This window comes from Suricata suricatta, chromosome 9 (genome assembly GCF_006229205.1).
Source record: "Suricata suricatta isolate VVHF042 chromosome 9, meerkat_22Aug2017_6uvM2_HiC, whole genome shotgun sequence".
Lineage (NCBI taxonomy): Eukaryota > Metazoa > Chordata > Mammalia > Carnivora > Herpestidae > Suricata > Suricata suricatta.
In genome coordinates this window covers 74,288,144-74,306,722 of record NC_043708.1, presented here as the reverse complement: position 1 = coordinate 74,306,722, position 18,579 = coordinate 74,288,144, and the positions used below count along the sequence as shown (strand labels likewise).

At 43.5% G+C, this 18,579-nt stretch overlaps 1 protein-coding gene across 1 annotated transcript in view; it reads left to right on the top strand.

Annotated features, from left to right (window-relative positions):
* RYR3 (ryanodine receptor 3) overlaps window positions 1-18,579 on the top strand; it is a 349,369-nt gene that overhangs the window by 323,494 nt on the left and 7,296 nt on the right. Inside the window, exons 90-99 of the mRNA XM_029952228.1 lie at window positions 991-1,049; window positions 1,936-2,107; window positions 3,242-3,328; window positions 4,748-4,948; window positions 8,037-8,167; window positions 12,462-12,504; window positions 12,986-13,113; window positions 13,523-13,583; window positions 13,845-13,991; window positions 17,834-17,968. Coding sequence (XP_029808088.1) covers window positions 991-1,049; window positions 1,936-2,107; window positions 3,242-3,328; window positions 4,748-4,948; window positions 8,037-8,167; window positions 12,462-12,504; window positions 12,986-13,113; window positions 13,523-13,583; window positions 13,845-13,991; window positions 17,834-17,968 — 1,164 coding nt within the window. The remainder of the gene's footprint in view (window positions 1-990; window positions 1,050-1,935; window positions 2,108-3,241; window positions 3,329-4,747; window positions 4,949-8,036; window positions 8,168-12,461; window positions 12,505-12,985; window positions 13,114-13,522; window positions 13,584-13,844; window positions 13,992-17,833; window positions 17,969-18,579) is intronic.

Genomic DNA, 18,579 nt, shown 5'->3' with positions numbered 1-18,579 from the left:
GTTTTGCTCCCTGATGTAGCCCCAGGTCCCAGACAGAGTTTGATACGTAATAGGGATGCATTCATGGCTTATTACATGCCAAGCTGTATTCTTAGTATTCGGGTGTCCATTGGTTAATAAGAGAGACAACACTTTTGCTTTAAAACAGCTTAACTTCTAGTGGAAGAAGACAATGAATTGATAAAATAATTATTACTTGTGACACATGCTGAAAGGTAGGAACAAAACCCTGTGTTATAAAGTGAATGTGGGCCCTGGTATGAATAAGATGGCCAAAGAGACTTCTGAAAAGATGTCATCTGAACCAAGTCTGAAGAATGGCAGACACAGGAAAGACCAAGGTAGTCATACTTCAGGCAGAGGATGTGGTTTGTGCAAAGGCCCTGGTGAAGGGAAGGATTTGGAATGCTCCAGAAAATGAGGTCTGGGTGCTAGAGTGTAGGAAGTAACAAGTCAAGTGGTACAAGACAAGGATGGAGATAAAGGCCATGATCACATGGGCCTTAGGCCTCAGTGAAGAGCTTAAATTTTATTCTAAGTGCAATGGACCCCAGTCAGAGGGATTGGGCGGGGTGGAGGGGGGGTAGGGTGTGTGTGGTTAAGAGGACTGAAGACAAGACGGGAATTCTGTCTGGTGGAAGCAGCTTCTAGATTGGACCTGGTGTGATCTGTGTCCCATCTCTCCCTGACCACTGGGGCAGTAGGACCAGCGCCATGGGGTCCCGGCAGAGGTTTTCTCTCTGAGTCGTATAATAACAAGACAACTGAGTTGTTAAGTTTGAAATCTCTGTGGTGGCATTTCTCCAGAGGAGGTTGGCATATAACAGGACACTTCCAGCCCATGATCCTAAGAAAAGCAGAGGCATTCTGGAGAGAGAAAGCCATGAGGACTTATGACCAAGGAGATGAAAATGGCCAGTGCCACATATGGTTCATTCCCGTGATCTCTTTAATTTGAGGAAGACTGAACTGATTGTTGTTTTTGTCTAGGCAGCAGAGATGAAAGCTGCACATGAAGCAGAAGGAAGAGTGGAGCCTGAGAAGACAGAGTAAGTTCTCGGTAGCTTCATCTAATTGCAGCGCCCCAGCACACAGCTCTAGACAGCATCTGCTGTCCTATTGCAATGGTAGATAGAAAACTTAATGTCTCTTAATGCACGAAACAGACAGTGTACAAGCCCTGGACACACTTCTTTTTACCCCAGCTATATAATAAACCCATTCTGTTGTTAAGTTCGTCATTGCACTAGTAGATCAGAATTTCACCATCAGGTCAAACAAACACTTAGCAACTTGGTATAATGGTGGTGGTGATAATCTAATGTACGGAATACATGTTACGTGCCAGGGTCTGTGCTAAGGTCTCTTCTACAGTCTCTCACTTAATTCTTACCATAAGCTTGGAAGACAGATACTATTACTAATTCCAACAATCTTCAAAAATAAAGGACTTGGAGCACCTGGGTGGCTCAGTCGGTTAAGAGTCTGACATCAACTCAGGCCATGATCTTGTGGTCCATGAGTTCAAGCCCTGCATCAGGCTCTGTGCTGACAGCTCACAGCCTGGAGCCTGCTTTGGATTCTGTGTCTCCATCTGTCTCTACTCCTCCTCCACTCATGCTCTGTCTCTCTCAAAAATAAACATTAAAAAAAAACTAAAAAAAAGACAACTTTTCTGAAGGAAACAGAATTATTTAGCCGAATTTAAGAAGACTACGAACTTATTTACAACTGACACATGCCCATGATTGTGGCCCATCAAAGTGGGCACCACCCATTAAATGTGAAGTTGACATTCTGGCACTGTGGGACAATACAGACCTGAGGTGCCCATCTTCAAGGAGTAATTAGAAGATTTCTCTTTAATATAGTCTCCCTATCTGGGCCAGGCTTCCTGCTGCCTTTCTGTGCTGAGTAGGCTTCTCATTCCTACAGCATGGAAGATGGGGAGAAGGAGGGTACGGCCAAAGAGGAAGAGCAAGCCGATGCCCTGTGGATAGAAGGGACAAAGAAGAAGAAGAGGCAACGGGGCCAGAAAGTTGAGAAGCCTGAAGCCTTCATGGCTAATTTCTTCAAAAGACTGGAAATCTATCAGACCAGGTTACTGGTAAGCACTCTAGCCGGGCCCCACTCCCGGTGAGGACCTCAAACGAGTAGCTGCTGAGTCTATTTCACTGTTTGGTTAGTTCTGCTTTCCCATCTTGCTCATTCCTCTTCCTCTCCTCTTATTCATCTGTCTCTCCCTTTTGTGTTGGAGGTAAAGTGAGAGAGGGTAACCTGGGCCAAGTGTTCCAGCCCCTCTACCCGGTCCTGGATGCCCTGTGCTCTGTGCAAGTGAGCTCTCTTAACATTGTGTTATGTGCCCACATAGCCAGAGTCCAGAGCTCAGAAATAGCCGGATCACTTGGGACGCAGAAAGAATATGTTAGGTTCTCCTGTTCCTCCCCAGAAGCTTTGTTATTCCACATGCAGTCATCCCTCAGCACAGCTCGTAAGGCCCCTTCTTCGACAAACTGCCCCCCTAGGTACAGCTGTTGATGGCCAGGACAACACCTTCCCCAACACCATTGGTCAGAGCCTTCCCCCCATCCCCCCACACACAGAGACAGAGAGCTTTTCCCAAGCTGCTGCCATTCCAGTCATCAAACGCTGATTTTTGTAGGGAAGATGGCAATGGGAATGCCTTTACTATGAACTTCATCCTGCTCTTCTACATTGAGGATACTGGATTCAGGGGTTATTTGATAAATAAACTATATACTTGAGAGGGAGAGGCAGAGGCTCTGTGACTTGCAAGAGGACAAAGACTCTAGGCCACAGACTGGCCAGATCCAGGGTGGGAGCTACAGGGCTCTTCTTCGAGCCTAGAGTACTCATCATTTCTAAATAGATTGCTGTCTTCATGGAGCACACACGTGCACGTACATCCATGCACGCACACACCCTAACAGCAGCATTTCAGTCCTCTGCTAGTGACATGTTTGGACTTTTAATTTCCGAGGGGAAAACCAAAGCAGGGCTCCTTTGAGCATTATTCTGGGCCATTTCTTTTTAAATCAATGTCTCTGGCTCCTCCCCAAATAAGTCATAAGAAGTCCAGCATTGTCTTAGAAGAGTGCTTACCAAGGCGTAGGGCCAGTCCTGTGTAAATTTGTAGCCAGAGAGGGTCTCCTGTTGGAAGGAAGGAAGGTCTCTCTCCCTTCCAGAACTCTTCTACTTCTGCCTGTCCTTTCCTTTTCAGCATTACCTGGCCAGGAATTTCTACAACCTGAGGTTCCTCGCTCTGTTTGTAGCCTTCGCTATCAACTTCATCCTGCTCTTTTACAAGGTGATATTGCACTCAGGAGTTGTTTGCTAAATATACTATATACTTTTTAAAAATTGGAATGAAACTTATGCCCTTAATTAGAGCAGAAATTCTAATATCTAAGGGAAATCTGTAAGTCATTGGCTTCTAAAAAAGGATATGGTGTTTAGCATTTGGAATAATGGAGACACTGCTTGCAAGGAAGGCCAGTTAGGGTGCTGTTGCTATAGTTCAGTCTTGTTCTTGTACTTAATAAACTGTCTAAATATTTGTTGTGTACCTATTATATTCTACACCCTATATTAGGCACAATGATGCATTTCAAAATGAATAGTAAATATAGTTTTTTTTTTTTCCTTAAAGAGTAAAGTAACAGAAAGCCATTTTGGTTGGTCCATATGGTAGAACTATTATGAAGGAAGAATTAACAGTAGTTGGTTTGGGGATATGGGAAAAGAGACTAATCAGGATAAATAAAAATATTGAATATTACTAAGTGGGTCTTGTAGACCATAGGCACATAGTAAATGTTAGTGGAATGAACGAATCAATAATAGGTCCTGAATTCTTGACATAGCCCTTAACTGGCTATTCTAAATTTTGCCCCTCTCCCTCCTTATGTAAAACCACCAGTCAATTTTTATAAAACTTGCTTTTATCTATATCAACCTGCCACTAGATTGAACTAATAATGGCATTCCTTTACCTGTAGTCGGGCACTTTGCCTGTAGAGGAAAAATGGAAGTCTAGAGAGAGGCGTGTAGCAAAGCTTGGCTTTAAACATGCTGAGGTTGAAGTGACTGCAGACAGTCGTCCCGATGAAAGTCAGGAGGCAATGGAAGTGCAGGTGGAAAGCCTCAAAGGTGGACATTTGGGAGCCATCTGTGTAGGAATGGCAGTTGAAGGTATGAATGTCAAAGGCATCTAAAAAAGAATGGAAAATATCGAATGTGTGCGAGCACACATGCATGCACTTTTGCATGTGCGTGTTTGTGTCTTTGCCTCCTCCCAGACCACAGCATTTCAGAAATTACCTCCTGTGGCATTGGGATTATAGCATATGTAGTAAAGCTTTCCTATTCTTTTTTAATGTAGGTTCCATGCTGGGCGTGGAGACCAATGCAGGGCTTGAACTCACAACCCTGAGATCAAGAGTTGGGCATTTAACCAACTGAACCACCCAGGCACCCCAGCTTTCATAATTTTTAATTTTTTTGTTTTTCAAGAGATAGTATTATCTCTCAAAATTTTTCTTTGTAGTTATTAGAGACATCGGAGATTCCTAGGAATACCTTACCTAAGAAAACCTCAATCACTCATCAGATACTGCTCCATTACTACTACATGTATAGCTTATGCTAGTGCTCTACAAAATGAGGGGAGAACCCACTGGCAGAGGTGCTTTCTGATGTTTGTAAGAAAGTGTGTGTCTTGGGCCAGGTCACTGAAGAACCTTTAGAAGAAGAGACAGAAGACGTTGCAAACCTGTGGAATTCCTTTAATGATGAGGAAGAGGAAGAAGCGATGGTGTTCTTTGTCCTACAGGAAAGCACTGGGTACATGGCACCAGCACTGCGGGCCTTGGCCATCATCCACACTGTCATCTCGTTAGTCTGTGTGGTGGGCTATTACTGCCTGAAGGTGAGTTGCCGGCCACTCTGAATCTAATCTGACTCCTTGGGGGAGATGCATCATTTTGAACCCAATGAGCCCTTTATTCTCCAGGTCTTTGCTTATAGCCTGAGGTTCAGGGAGCAGTAGCAGTGCCATCGCTGGGGAGCTGGCTAGAACTGCAGAAGCTTGCCCTACCTTTGACCTTTTACATCAGAATCTACAACTCATCAGGCCCCGCCCCTGTAATCTGTATTCACACCCTACTATGAGAAGCCTTACTCTGGGAATCCCGTTTCATACACTTCCTGTTGAATTTTACAGGATTAGAATCATGAGGCTAAGTCACACGTGGAGTTAGTAATGAGAGCTGCTTCTGATCTTTGAACTTATGTTGGAATTTTTATAAAATTTTTTCACCTTTCAGAATGTATTGGGTTTTAACTACTTGAAACGTCAGAAGTGAACTTACTGATGTTACTGTCTCAGCTATCTAGTGCTGTGTAACAAATTGTCCCGAGAACTTAGTCATTTAAAATGACAATTATTTTTTCTCTCTGATTCTGTGGCTTGACTGGGCACAATGGAGCAATCCCTCTGCTCTGTGTGAAGGCGGCCATGTTAGCAACTATCTGTCAGCTCAGCTGGGCTGCACCATTCATGATGGTGCACTCTCACACCTGGAATTTTGGCAAGGGAACAGCTGGAAGGCTGGGCTCAGCTAGGGCAGCTAGACCTCTCTCTCCATGTAAACTCAGGGCATTTCCCCTTCCATGTGGCCTCTCTGTATGCTCTTTCCGGCAAGGTAGCTGGACTTTTTGCATAGGATGGCTTGGGGGGGTGGGCCAGGGGCAGGGGGTCCAAAAAGAACACAGTAATGGAAGCTGCTAGCCTTTCTTAAAGCTTAGGCCTAGAACTGGCATGGTGTCATTTTTACTCCCTTTTTGTGGTTTTAAAGTCACAGGGTCAGCCCAGATGCATTGTTGGACAGGAGATGAGCGGGAGCCATACAAGGGGATGAATCCCGGGAGACGTAGTTCACACGGCCCATCTTCAAACACTACTATAGTTATATGAATCTTCATATATTTATGTGAATCATTTTATTTTTGGTTTTCTAAGTCTAGTTCTGTTTCTACTATACCCCGTCTTTTTTCTCCTTGGCCGTACACTAAGCCATCTTCTCCCTGGAGAGAGTCCTAAACATAGATTCCTATCTTTGTGGCCCTCTCTTGCCCCTGTGAACTGTAGTATCATGCGGGAAGTTGAGCTACCCCACTGGGTAGCCTACTTGCTCTAACACATGCTAAGGACTCCTTTGTAATGATGAGAGCACAGATTCTGAGCCAGGCTGCCTGAGTGGGACTCACAGTTCTGCCAGTTAACCTCACCATTCCTGTTTCCTTGTCACAAATGAGTGTTAATAATAACGCCAACCCCTGAAAGTAGCTGGGAGTATTAAATGAATTAAAAGGTAGAGAGGGACTCAGAACACAAACGTAGTAACCACTAGAGCGTGTTAGCGGCTGGCCTTAGTTGACCATTCTAGGGCTTGGCTTGTTGGATTCAGTGCAGATACACCAGTGACCTAGAGAAAACAAAAAGAAAACACAGTCTAGGGAATAAAGATGTGGAAGTCCTACTTAAAAGGATATACAAATCCTTCGAGGATTGAAGGGAGGAACGCTTCGAATTCCAGAGATGAGTACTGCTCTAAAATGTAGTAGGATTATGATTATGATTGTTATTCAGAGTCATTTCAAAATATAGCAGGTATTAGCGTAGCTTTATCTTTATCTTCCCTCCCACATCATCCACTAACTAGCAGCGATCATTGGTCCTCACAGTGTGCAATGCCTGTTATTAGCCTTTGCCACCTTCCTGTCATTAGTCTTTTCTTTCCTTGGTGGTGTTTTGTCATTTTAAAGATAAAAAGGGCAAGAAGTCAGTCTTTACAAATAATTATCTAAATTTTGTCCTTTTCTTCCTTGGAAATAAAGGAATAGCATGGGGCATATACGGAGATCATAAGCTTCGAGAATGTGTTATTGGAAGAAAGCTGGAGACCAAGACCTCAGGGATGTTGCCAAGCAACCAGGGCTTTCCAGCTGACTGCGAAGTCCGGGCTCTGTCTGCATTAAGCTCTCCTGGCTACAGAAGCCCTGGCTATTCTGACTTCTCATTTGCTAGGAGTTCAATAGTATCCTCTGACCTCACCAACACTGTCCCTCATTTGAACTATTGTATGTCTGGTGATGGTTGAAGCAAGGAGATTACTTTCCCCTCCTTCTCTCTACTTTCTTTGTGGTAGGTCCCCATAGCCACGCCACCATCCCTAAGCTAGAACCAAAGCTCCAACTCTAAGAGAACGGGGAGTGATAATAAGGAACCAGTAAGTGTGCTCCTCTCAGGAAGAAAACTTCAATGCCAAAAGGCTGTGCCCAGCCCAGTGAATCGTCTCATCCCTGCTAGCCAACCCCCACGTTTCATTAACCAAACGTCAGCACCGTGAGATGAACACGACCCTAGCCATTGAAGGGCTGGAACATTCCATGGTATTCTGTGGCTGAGCAATCCATTCTAGAATAATTCATTCTCTTTCTAAGTCTTGGTTCAACTCCAGCCGGGGGGCCCTAGGGTACCTAACTCATTTGGCCCAGGGACTGGTCTAAATATGGCCTTCTCCGCAGGATGCGTCAAGGAGTCCAGTTTTGATTACTACAAGCTATTTAACCCAAGCCTTAAAGGGTGGCCCAAATGTGATCAGCTTTTTGAAGAAGGAAGCGTATTAGCCAAAGGAGTGAGAAAGCATTTATTTGACTTTGGACCCACAACTAGGCACCCTAAGAATCCTACTACAAAGAGATGACTGCCCCAGGGCTCCTGGCTTGCTCAGCCAGTAGAGCATGAGACTCTTGATCTCAGAGTGTGAGTTTGAGCCCCATGTTGGGTGTGGAGATTACTAAAAAAACAAAAACAAAAAACAAAAAAAACCCTTCCAAAATAAAAGAGATTATTGCTCCCTTAAGTTGGAAAGGCTAATTTGTGAGAAATGCTTGGGAGAGGGTGCTTTAATCAGAAAGCCTGCTTTGAGTAACCAGTGTCTTCCCACTCCTAGGTCCCTTTGGTGGTATTCAAAAGAGAAAAAGAAATTGCTAGGAAGCTGGAGTTTGATGGCCTGTATATCACTGAACAGCCATCTGAAGATGACATTAAGGGGCAGTGGGACCGCTTGGTAATCAACACACCGTAAGTGTCCTCTCACCTCCGTTCCAAAAAGCAGAAGGAGCTTGTACTATAAATAGAATGGCCTGTTCTTAACCAGCCTTGTAGACCTTTTTTTTTCTTTTTTCTTTTTTTGTTTGTTTTGTTTTGTTTCTAGGACTTGTTTTCTCTACCGCCTTCCTAGTAAAATAGCCTGTTGCCCCTCAAACACTTGTGTTGTATCTCTATGCATTTAACAGAGGACTAGAGGCCGTCAGGAAGTAATGAACATATTAAACTAAGACCAGACAGTCCAGTGCAGTAGCATGTAGCTTTCATGTTCGAGTCATACAGAATGCTTCCCTGGCCCAGTGGTTCTCAGATGATCTGATCTGTTTCTCCAGAGCACCCAAATGGCACAGCAGACCTATGCAAGCACCACTCTGAAGGTGTCTCAGAAAAGTAGCCCAGACAGTATTAGAGCTCCTTCCATTGTCATTTGATAGGCAGGTCCTTGAGCAGTTAAAATAGGGCCTTCAGTGGGTGCCTGGGTGGCTCAGTTGGTTAAGTGTTCAGCTCTAGATTTCCGCTCAGGTCATGATCCCAGGGTTGTGGGATGAAACCCCATGTCAGCGCTTCCACGCTGAGCGTGGAGCCTGCTTAGGATTCTCTCTCTCCTTGTGTGTGTGTGTGTGTCTCTCTCTCAAATAATTTTAAAAAGAGAGCCATCTGGCTGGGGATGCTACCACCTGTGGCGGTAAGCCTGTCTTGGTGCACATGTATGCAGTAGTACTGTGGTGGGAAAGACCATTGATGGCAGAGGCGGGACACCAGGTCGGCTCTGTCACTTAGCTGCCTGTGAAAGGAGCAAGATGAGGAAGCCTTTTAAGCCCTGATTTCCTCTTCGTTAATAGGGGCATGAGAATGTCTGCCGCCTCCTGCAGTCTGGGAAGATCAATGAGTGTACGTCACATGCTCCGTACAGTGCACCTGGCACGTGGTGGGCATCAAGCTGTTTGTCACTCCCTTTCCCTACCTGTTCAGAAAATGGCTGCCATCATTAGGGAAGGAAATGCCAGTGTGTTCACAATTGGGAAAATGAGAGTTTCAAGATAAATTAATATGCTGAAGGAAAAGAGGTACATGGCTGGATTTATAAACAGAGGTGACTGTGTTGAAACCCTTAGCCAGGCCAATTAAAATATGCATGTCTGCAAACAGCAACTCTGACCCCTGGGAGAAGAAAATTGCTCCTTATCCAAAGAGGGTCAAGCAAACTAAGGGAGGCAGCTCTATAAAAGCCCAGCTGAGCTTTAAAAAAATTTTTTTAATGTTTGTTTATTTTTGAGAGACAGAGAGTGAGCAGGACAGAGTGTGAGCAGGAGAAGAGCAGAGAAAGGAGGAGACACAGAATCTGAAGCAGGCTCCAGGCTCTGAGGTGTCAGCACAGAGCCCAATGTGGGGCTCAAACTCACAAACCGCAAGATCATGACTTGAGTGAGCCAAAGTCGGCCGCTTAACTGACTGAGCCACCCAGGCACCCCCCAGCTGAGCTTTTTAAAATAGAAGGAAAAAAAGTGAGCATGAAAAGCAAAAGCCTGTTCCATGTCTTTGCCAATCAGCTCAAATAAAGAAAAAAAAAAAACTACGAAGCCCAATTTCTGACCCATTGTCATCACATTGCAGAAATTTTGTGATTCTTTGGTCAGCTTTCTGCAACTGTCAGTAATGTTTATATATGTGACATTAGGTGATTTGGCCTAAAAGTCCCAGTAAAAAGGCCAGTTCAGCTTCTAGAAATGGATCTAAGGACAAAAGATGAGTACACTCAAACGTTCCAACAAGGATATTTGTTGATTTATTTTTTAATTTGAAGTGGCTTAAATGGTCAGGGGTAGAGAAATGCATGAACAGCTATTTTTAAATTTTTAGAAAGATGAACCTTTTTTCCCACAATAATGGCCTCATAATACACATTACCTACTTTTTACAGTTAACTATATGTCAAAAAGAGCTATCTTATTTTTATATTGTTGAATATACATATAAGAAAAGATAAAATGTATATTTTAAAGTGTAATAATGAACTACAAACTTTAAAAAATGGAACATTGCTCACAGCTTCAAAGTTCTGACCATTCTCCCTGCTCATATCCTCCCCAACCCCCACCTAACTACTCTCCTGGCTTCAGTGATAGTCATTCTTTTGCTTTAGTATATAGTTTACCTAGTAGGTATGTGTCCCTAGAACCATTGTTTCATGTCAACTGTTGTTGAACTTCATGTAAATGGAATTCTGCTATATGCATTATACTGTCATTTAAATCTGTCATTCAGCAGTGCATCTGGGAGCTCACCCAGGTTGATGTGTGTAGCAAAGATTTGGTCATTTTCAAAACTGTAACATTTTCCATTATAGAAATACCTATCATGTATATATCATGTATGTATACATTTTCCTGACAGTAGGTAATTCAACTGTTTCTAGTTTCTGGCTCTTATAAACAAGGGGGCAATGAATACTTTTATACCTGATGCTCAAGGAGAAGAGTTTCTCTAGAGACCAGGAAAGGGATTTGCTGAATAATAAGGAAACTATTAAAATTACACGTTTGTCTTGATTCACATTCCAACCAGCACTGTAGGAGAGTTCCTGCGTTTCTGTCTTTTTCCACACTAGTTAAGATACTCAGATAATTTTGCCAATTCAGTAGGTGTGTAAAAACATCTCACTGTGCTTTTTTTTTTTCATTTCTAAAGAGGTTGAGCATCTTGTATTCTTTTTTGACCATTCATATATATAAGTGCCATTGATTTATGCATTTCTCTTCTGAAGGCTATGTTGTCTACCTCATACTTTAAGTAAAGGATATTATCAAGTAAAACTATGATTTCTACCTTCAAGGAGCTTACATACCTAGTTAGGAGGCAAGAATGCTCAGACCAAGGTAAGATCACATCTGTGAAATGGTCTTGCCTGGAGCCTTCAGTCAGTGGCCCTGTGGTATCACTTGTGGAATTTTCCACTTAGGACAAAATGTGACCAAGGCCATGTTGTATGTTAAGACCATTTGTATAAAGGATTTAAAAGAAAGGGGATAGGAGAGTAGGCAGAGGAAGCCTGGATTGATTTTTATTTTCTTTGTTTATTTTAGTCTCTAAATGTAATACATGGTAAAAACCAAGTAGAAAAACGTACAAAGAACAAATAATACTTCCATTCCTCCAGAGATAAAATCTATTACCAGTTCACTTGGTAAACCTAGGCTCTGTTTTTGCTTTCAAGTGGCATTTGGATGTTTGAAACAATCAAAATGGTTTAGTTTCTCCCTTCCCCCTCTCCCCACAAAGAAAAAAAATTTTTAAAAATTGTCAGCCTGTTGAGGGAGAAGTGGCATTTGCTCAGGGTTCTTCTTCTGAGAGGCCCATGAATAGAGGGATGTCCTCACCTCCTGATCACCAGCTTGGGTGGTCTTCTTAAAATAGGAGACTGTTGTGTTCCAGAGGCAAGAAGAATGACTAAGGAAAACAGAAGAAAGAATGCCTGCACCAAGGGTCAGAGGTTCCTTGGGGGCAATCTAGGCTCACAGTGAACTTTCCTAGGAAAGATCAATTTCATATGGAAAGGAGAAAAGTATCTTAAATGGTTTTCACTAAGCTGCCCAAAAGTGACAGTCCTTCCTTAATTTGAACAATGACAATTTGCAGTGGAACTAGTATGAGGTACTAGGCTCAGGGCAGAAATACCTTCTGAGGGATTAAGGGTGTCCAAAAGACAGGAGGGCTCTAGTTCCCTGAGAAAAGCAGACCCCACAGGGGTTGTATGGGAATGGAAAATAGAGTGGATGAGCGCTCTGGTTAAGGAAAACCCCACATACATGAACGGAAGATGATTCCGTACTGGAAACTTATAAACTTAAGGGCCTTGTCTATACTTTCCACCACTCTCTATCACCTACCCCAGGTACCAACATAAAGTTAAGTACTCAGTGAATGAAGGTAAAATGCATGTGTTTTCCTATAGGGTTTTGTTTCTAGTTATACTGGGATCAGGAAACATGGATCTGTTTCTGTCTAGTCTGTCGCCACAGTGTCTTCCTCTTTACCATAATTTTGAAGTAGAAAATGCAGAGCAGCTCTCCAGTATTCCAGAAGTCAACACAAAGAAGCAAAACCATGAATCAGTTAGACCTGTGAGGACTTTGACCTTCAATCAGTCTGAATTCTTGAATGAGCAGGACAAAACCCAAGGAGATCCTAGATCCAGACACAGACAGCAAAGCTTCTTGATGTGTTTGCCTTAATATTAAGAATCTCTCTTTTTCATTTTGTTTTTCAGATCTTTTCCTAATAACTACTGGGACAAATTCGTAAAGAGAAAGGTAGGCCTTGTCAGCTGGGAGTGGGGATGGGGCAAGGGGCTGAGGAGAATTCCAGGACCACCACATAAATGTGTTTTTTTTTTTAAGTTCTTCATCTACAACCATGAATAAACTTGATGTTTTTATGATGGTATCTCAAAAACAGTAAGTCACAGAAGGTTTTTTTTATGAACATATGTAGGTTTGGGCACCATTCCTGTAATCATCTGCCCTGAAGAGCTTAATACAATCACTGCTTTCTGCATACTCATTTCTTTCTCCACTCCAAAAGAGTATCCGCTTGAAACAACGTGGTTTACTTACCTTTGTCACTCCTGGTTCCTCCAAGGGTTATTATTGTTTTTAATCTTCCTGTTGTGTTTTGAATCATGTCTTTATCGGTCCCTTAAAAGCGCCCAGAGTGTTCTGAAGACCTTGGGCCTAGAGGAATCACGGATGGTGTTGAGCGGCCCAAGCTCACCCTGTTGCCTGCTCTCTTTAGGTGATCAACAAGTATGGTGATCTCTATGGAGCGGAACGCATTGCTGAACTCCTGGGTTTGGACAAAAATTCCCTTGATTTCAGCCCAGTAGAAGAAAGCAAAGCAGAGGCGGCCTCTCTGGTGTCATGGTACAGAGCTTAGGAGTTTAAATCCAATGTCTGGCCACAGTAGATCCTTTGACTTTGCAGCCCTCTTCTGCATGCCAGACGGAGGAACTGCACAATGTCTGTGTGCTCTCGGGCTCTGGCCTAGGTGTTCCCTCGAGGTTCTAACATATTGGGAGAACACTGCCTTAAAAAATGTAAAGACCTATCAGCTTTTATGCCTGATAGAGCTGAAAGAGAAAGACTAATTAAAATTTCAGGATGCATGATTCAACCATTCTCCGTCTCATGGGGAACACATACAACTTGCTAAACTCAGAGCCATATTTAGATTATTAAACCTGAGAGGAAAAAAACCTGAATTTTCCATCTTATTAAACACTTAACTACATTCTGACATTTATAAGTTTTAAAATTACTTGTCCCCCTTTAGGCTGAGTTCCATCGACATGAAGTACCATGTCTGGAAGCTGGGAGTTGTTTTTACTGATAATGTAAGTATGGAAAAACAAGATTCTGTGCCACAGGGCCAGGGATGTCATGTCATTAGATGTAACAGGCTAGCAAGGGTGCCAAGAAAGATTCAGTGATTGCTTATCAAAGATGAGGGGGGGGCTTCACCAGGGAACAGTAGTGTAAGGCGGACGGGCTTTCACTTGCTCTGTTCCCAAAGATGAGGGGAAAAAAATGGCTTAATGGGCCCATCATGAGGCCCGAATGCCTGAAAAGTTGCTAAATTGCCTCTATTTCCACAGTCCTTTCTCTACCTTGCCTGGTATACAACCATGTCAATCCTGGGCCACTACAACAACTTCTTCTTTGCTGCCCATCTGCTAGACATTGCCATGGGCTTCAAGACTCTGAGGACCATTTTGTCATCAGTAACTCACAACGGCAAACAGGTACTGGGTTTATACTGATGCAGAACAGGAGGGGGCTAGATATGGTTGAAGGGGAAAGTCAATAACAGGTAGTATGCTAGTGTGCAACTGTGGGTCGTAATGTATAGTTCACCTTTCTTGACCAAACACGTGAACTAACTGTTTTTGCAAACTTGCAGCCATCACTTAAGAGCCATAAGACCTTGGTTTAGAAACCCTGAACATTTAATCAACCAGGAAAATGGGGAGGAAGGCAGGTGATGGGTATCTCAGAATCACTTGGGAGACCTTTGTTAGGTTTACCCTTTCCTCCATGAATCTGATACATTCCCTGTGGGTTGGTAAGTAGGCGATGTAATTAGAAAACTCCCCAGACAGTTGTCATACACACTTCTGATTAAGAAGCAATGACTTAGACATATCTACACATATGTCCATATCTGTCCATATAGTCAGAGCTATGTCTGGCCTCTTTACTATCCAGTCTGTCTTCTGCAGTGCTGTCAGGGTCAATACTTTGATTAAAATCCTATAATGGCTCCTTCTGTCAACAAATTCAAACTCTTTAGCATTTCATTCCTCATTAAGTACAACTTCATCAATGAGACATGAGTTCCCTCACCTCTATAAACCTTTGTGTGGAAAAGGGAGAAAAGAAAGAACTTAAAATGTGCCCAGCTTTAAACAGCCATTAGGAAAACTGTATGGAAATTTCTCAAAAAGTTAAATGAAGAGCTACCACATGATCCACCAATCCCCCTTATGCGTATGTATCCAAAGGAAATGCGATCAATACCTCAAAGAGATATCTGCATCCCCATGTTCATTGAAGCATTATTCATAATAGTAAAGATAAGGAAAAAACCTAAGTGTCCATCAGTGGATGAAGGGATAAAGAAAATGTAGTATGTATATATAATGGAATATTAATCAACCATAAAAATGAAGGAGGGGCACTTGGGCGGCTCAGTTGGTTGAGTGTCCAACTTCAGCTCAGGTCATGATCTAATGGTTTGTGGGTTCAAGCCCTGCATCGGGCTATGTGCTTACAGCTCAGAGCCTGGAGCCTGCTTCAGATTCTGTGTCTCCTCTCTCTGCCCCTCCCTCCCTCTCTGAAATAAACATTTAAAATTTTTAAAGAAGGGAACCATAGCACTCCCAACAACATAGATGGACCTTGAGGGCATTAATGCTAAGTCAGATAAGCTAGACACAGAAATATAAATACTGTATGATTTCACTTATATGTAGAATCTAAAGAAATTGAACTCTTAGAACCAGAGAGCAGAACGATGGTTGCCAGGGGCTGGAGGAAATGGAAATGTTGCTCAGAGAGTACAGACTTGCAGTTATAAAATGAATAGATTCTAGGGATCTAATATAAAACACGGTGCTTATAGTTAAAAATACTGTATCATATACTTGAAATTTGCTGACGGATTTGACATGTTCTCACCCCCCAACACACATACACACATACAATAACGTAACTGTGTGAGGTGACAGATCTGTTAATTAACTTGATTGCGGTGTCATTTTACAATGTATACACTTATTAAATCATCATCTTGAATGCCTTCAAAAAATAGGGATTCCAACCAGGGGGAAAACAGAGTCAAATTGACCTTTAATTCTTCTAAAATGGAAGGTGTTAGAAGCAGATCCATAACTACGGAGACCCCGTGGTTCGTCAGAGGGAAGGGAGCTGTGCATCCAGGCTTCCAGTTATGGGATGAGTAAGCCGTGGTGAGAAGAGGCTCAGTGTAGGGAATACAGTCAGTGGTACTGTCATAGCATTTGTGGCAGCAGATGCTAGCCACATTGGTGTCAAGCATGACACAACGTATACAGATGTCAAATCACTATGTTGTACACCTGAAGCTAATGCACCATTATCAACCCTACTCAAGTTTTCTGAAAGATAAAAGGTGCTAGATCATCAGGTATTAGGATGGTCTGTTTCTTCTAGGTTTCTGGCAGTAGCAACAGTCAATGTTTGTTTTAATTGATGATAAAAATAGAGGAAATCTAGAGGTAGAAATTGGCTGCACATACAAGCCCCTAAAGTTTGGGGAGGTGATGACAGACCTTGCGATGTAGATGTTTGTTTGTGTTAAATGCTTCGTTGTAGGTTCCTGGGAGAAAGGCCATGGTGTAGGAAGTTTGCTCCTATAAAGGCAACGTTTCCCAAAGCATGATCTGTGGAATACCAGTTCTACAATATGTTCTTTTAGAATTAGTTTCTTCCCCCTCTCAGATATTGAAACTTCAGTATTTATTGATTTGGCTTAATGGCATTACACAAAACTGTACCCTCACTGGAAAGGATAAACTGAGTTTTTTATATGGGCTTGCTGAATAAACTCTGGCAAGATTGTAAAACCCAAACAACAAAACATGCCCAGTTTGTGCCATGGGCCAGGCACTGTGCCAGGCTCACAACTACCTTGTAAGGTAGATGTTATGCTCACTTGGCACATAAGTGAACTGAAGTTTAGAGAGGCTAAATGTCTCACCCAAGCCCACACTGCTGCTAAGTGGCAGAACGAGCCCATTTCTTCCTTAGTGCAAAGCCCAGGTTCCTTCTCTATTTCTAAAACCAACTGCATTCTGTGAGGTCTGTCATCTGAGGTTAGGTAAGTTACTATTCCCCATTCAAAGAAGTCTTTGAATATGTTTCTTGTATTCATAAAGGCTGTGATCCTCCTAGCTCGGGCTCACACACAGCCCCCTCCCGCATCCTTATTTGTGGTCCTTCTTGAAGCCTGGAAATAAGCATGCCCTATAACCCCTGCAAAGGTTTTAGGCAGATTTCCTGATTATGAAAAATGTCACTTTGCGAGACCATCATAAATAATTCTTATAACTTCAAAGCTGTGGCAGTTATCCACTCACGGTTATTTATGAAAACGTGTAATGTAGAGACACCCACCCAAAGAACCTTTAATTTCTTTATGTAAACAAAAAGCTTTTTTAATGTTTATTCTTTTTTTGAGAGAGAGAGAGAGAGAGCATGAGTGAGGTTGGGGCAGAAAGAAAGACATAGAATCTGAAGGAGGCTCCAGGCTCTAAGCTGTCAGCAGCACAGAGCCAAACGTAAGTCTTGAACCCACAAACTGTGAGATCGTGATCTGAGCTGAGATCAGATACTTAACTGACTAAGCCACCCAGGGACCTTTAATTTCTTTAGAAGCAGTGTTAAGGGTAGAAGCCAGAGCGTGAAGCCTCAGCTCACTGCTCTCTCTCTGTACCAAGGGAACCTCCCCCCAGCACTGTTCCCCTTGGTCCTCACTGCCTCAGAGATTACTTCGCCCAGTGCCACACCCAGGCCTGTGTCTGCCACGGCTGCCCTGACAGAACCCCAGACCTGGTGGCCCAAACTATGGACATTTATCTCCTCTCTGTTCTGGAGACTAGGAGTCTAAGATCAAGGTGGGGGTAGATGGGTTTCTTCAGAGGCCTCTGTCCTGGGCTTACCCTGGGCCATCCTCTTGCTTTGTCACTTGCTCTTCCCTCTGTGCATGAAACTCCTGGTTCTCTTTGTGTCCTAACACCCTCTTATAAGGGTTCCTTTAGATAGAGCAGGGCCTATTCTAAAGGCCTCATTCTCATTTACCTCCTTACGGGCCTGACCTCCAAATTCAGTCACATTCTGAGATGCTAGAGGTAATGAACTTAGTCCATAAGCCCCCAGCATTACTGTCTTCTCCCCACAGCCTGTTTTCTCCACCTGCAGTAGAGCAGCCTTCACTGGTACCCTCTCCTTTGTCCCGTTTTCTTGTTTCTGAGAACCTCAGAGGATGGAGAAGACCCAACTCTTTTCTCCTGTCTTCTCCCCTTCACCCCTGCCCCCCTACTCGCAGCTGGTTCTGACTGTGGGTCTCTTGGCTGTGGTGGTTTACCTCTACACCGTGGTGGCCTTCAACTTTTTCCGCAAGTTCTACAACAAAAGCGAAGACGATGACGAGCCCGATATGAAGTGTGACGACATGATGACGGTGAGAGCCCCCTACCGGGTTCCCTGGGTAGAAAGGGCCTGGGGTGGGCGGAAGCCCGCAAGTCACAGCGCAGAACAGAGACTAGAGCAGAATACACGTCTCTGAAAGACAGAGGCACGGAAGGAAACGGTTTGGAAGCACTCACCTAAGCCAGGTGGAAAGAGCACACTGCAGCGAGGGTCTCCATCACCTCCATGTGTGGTAAATTACCTGTATCTGAATGTGGACAGACATGCATCTAAATTTCTTGGAAGTCAATCTTTGGTCCTTTGTCTCTGAGACCTGGGGGTATAGTCCCATGAATCTGGTGCCCAATTTATTTCAGCAGGCCCAAGGTGATTTTTTAAGAACAGCCACTATAGTCTGAGAAAATTCGAGTGGCAGGCTGGAGCGGCAGGAGCTTCCCATCAGGCCAGCCACGAGCCGGCAAGGAGACCACAGGTCCTCTAGGGAGCTGGCTGAGCGTAGATGTTCATAATGACCAGCTTTCTGGCAAACACCGTGTGTCGGGGACAGGTGCCACTGAACTGCCCTAGCCTGTGATCATTTAAAATCAGTAACATTCTGGTGAACAACTCCCCTTATGCTTTCTCGGGGCAGGTACCCCTCTC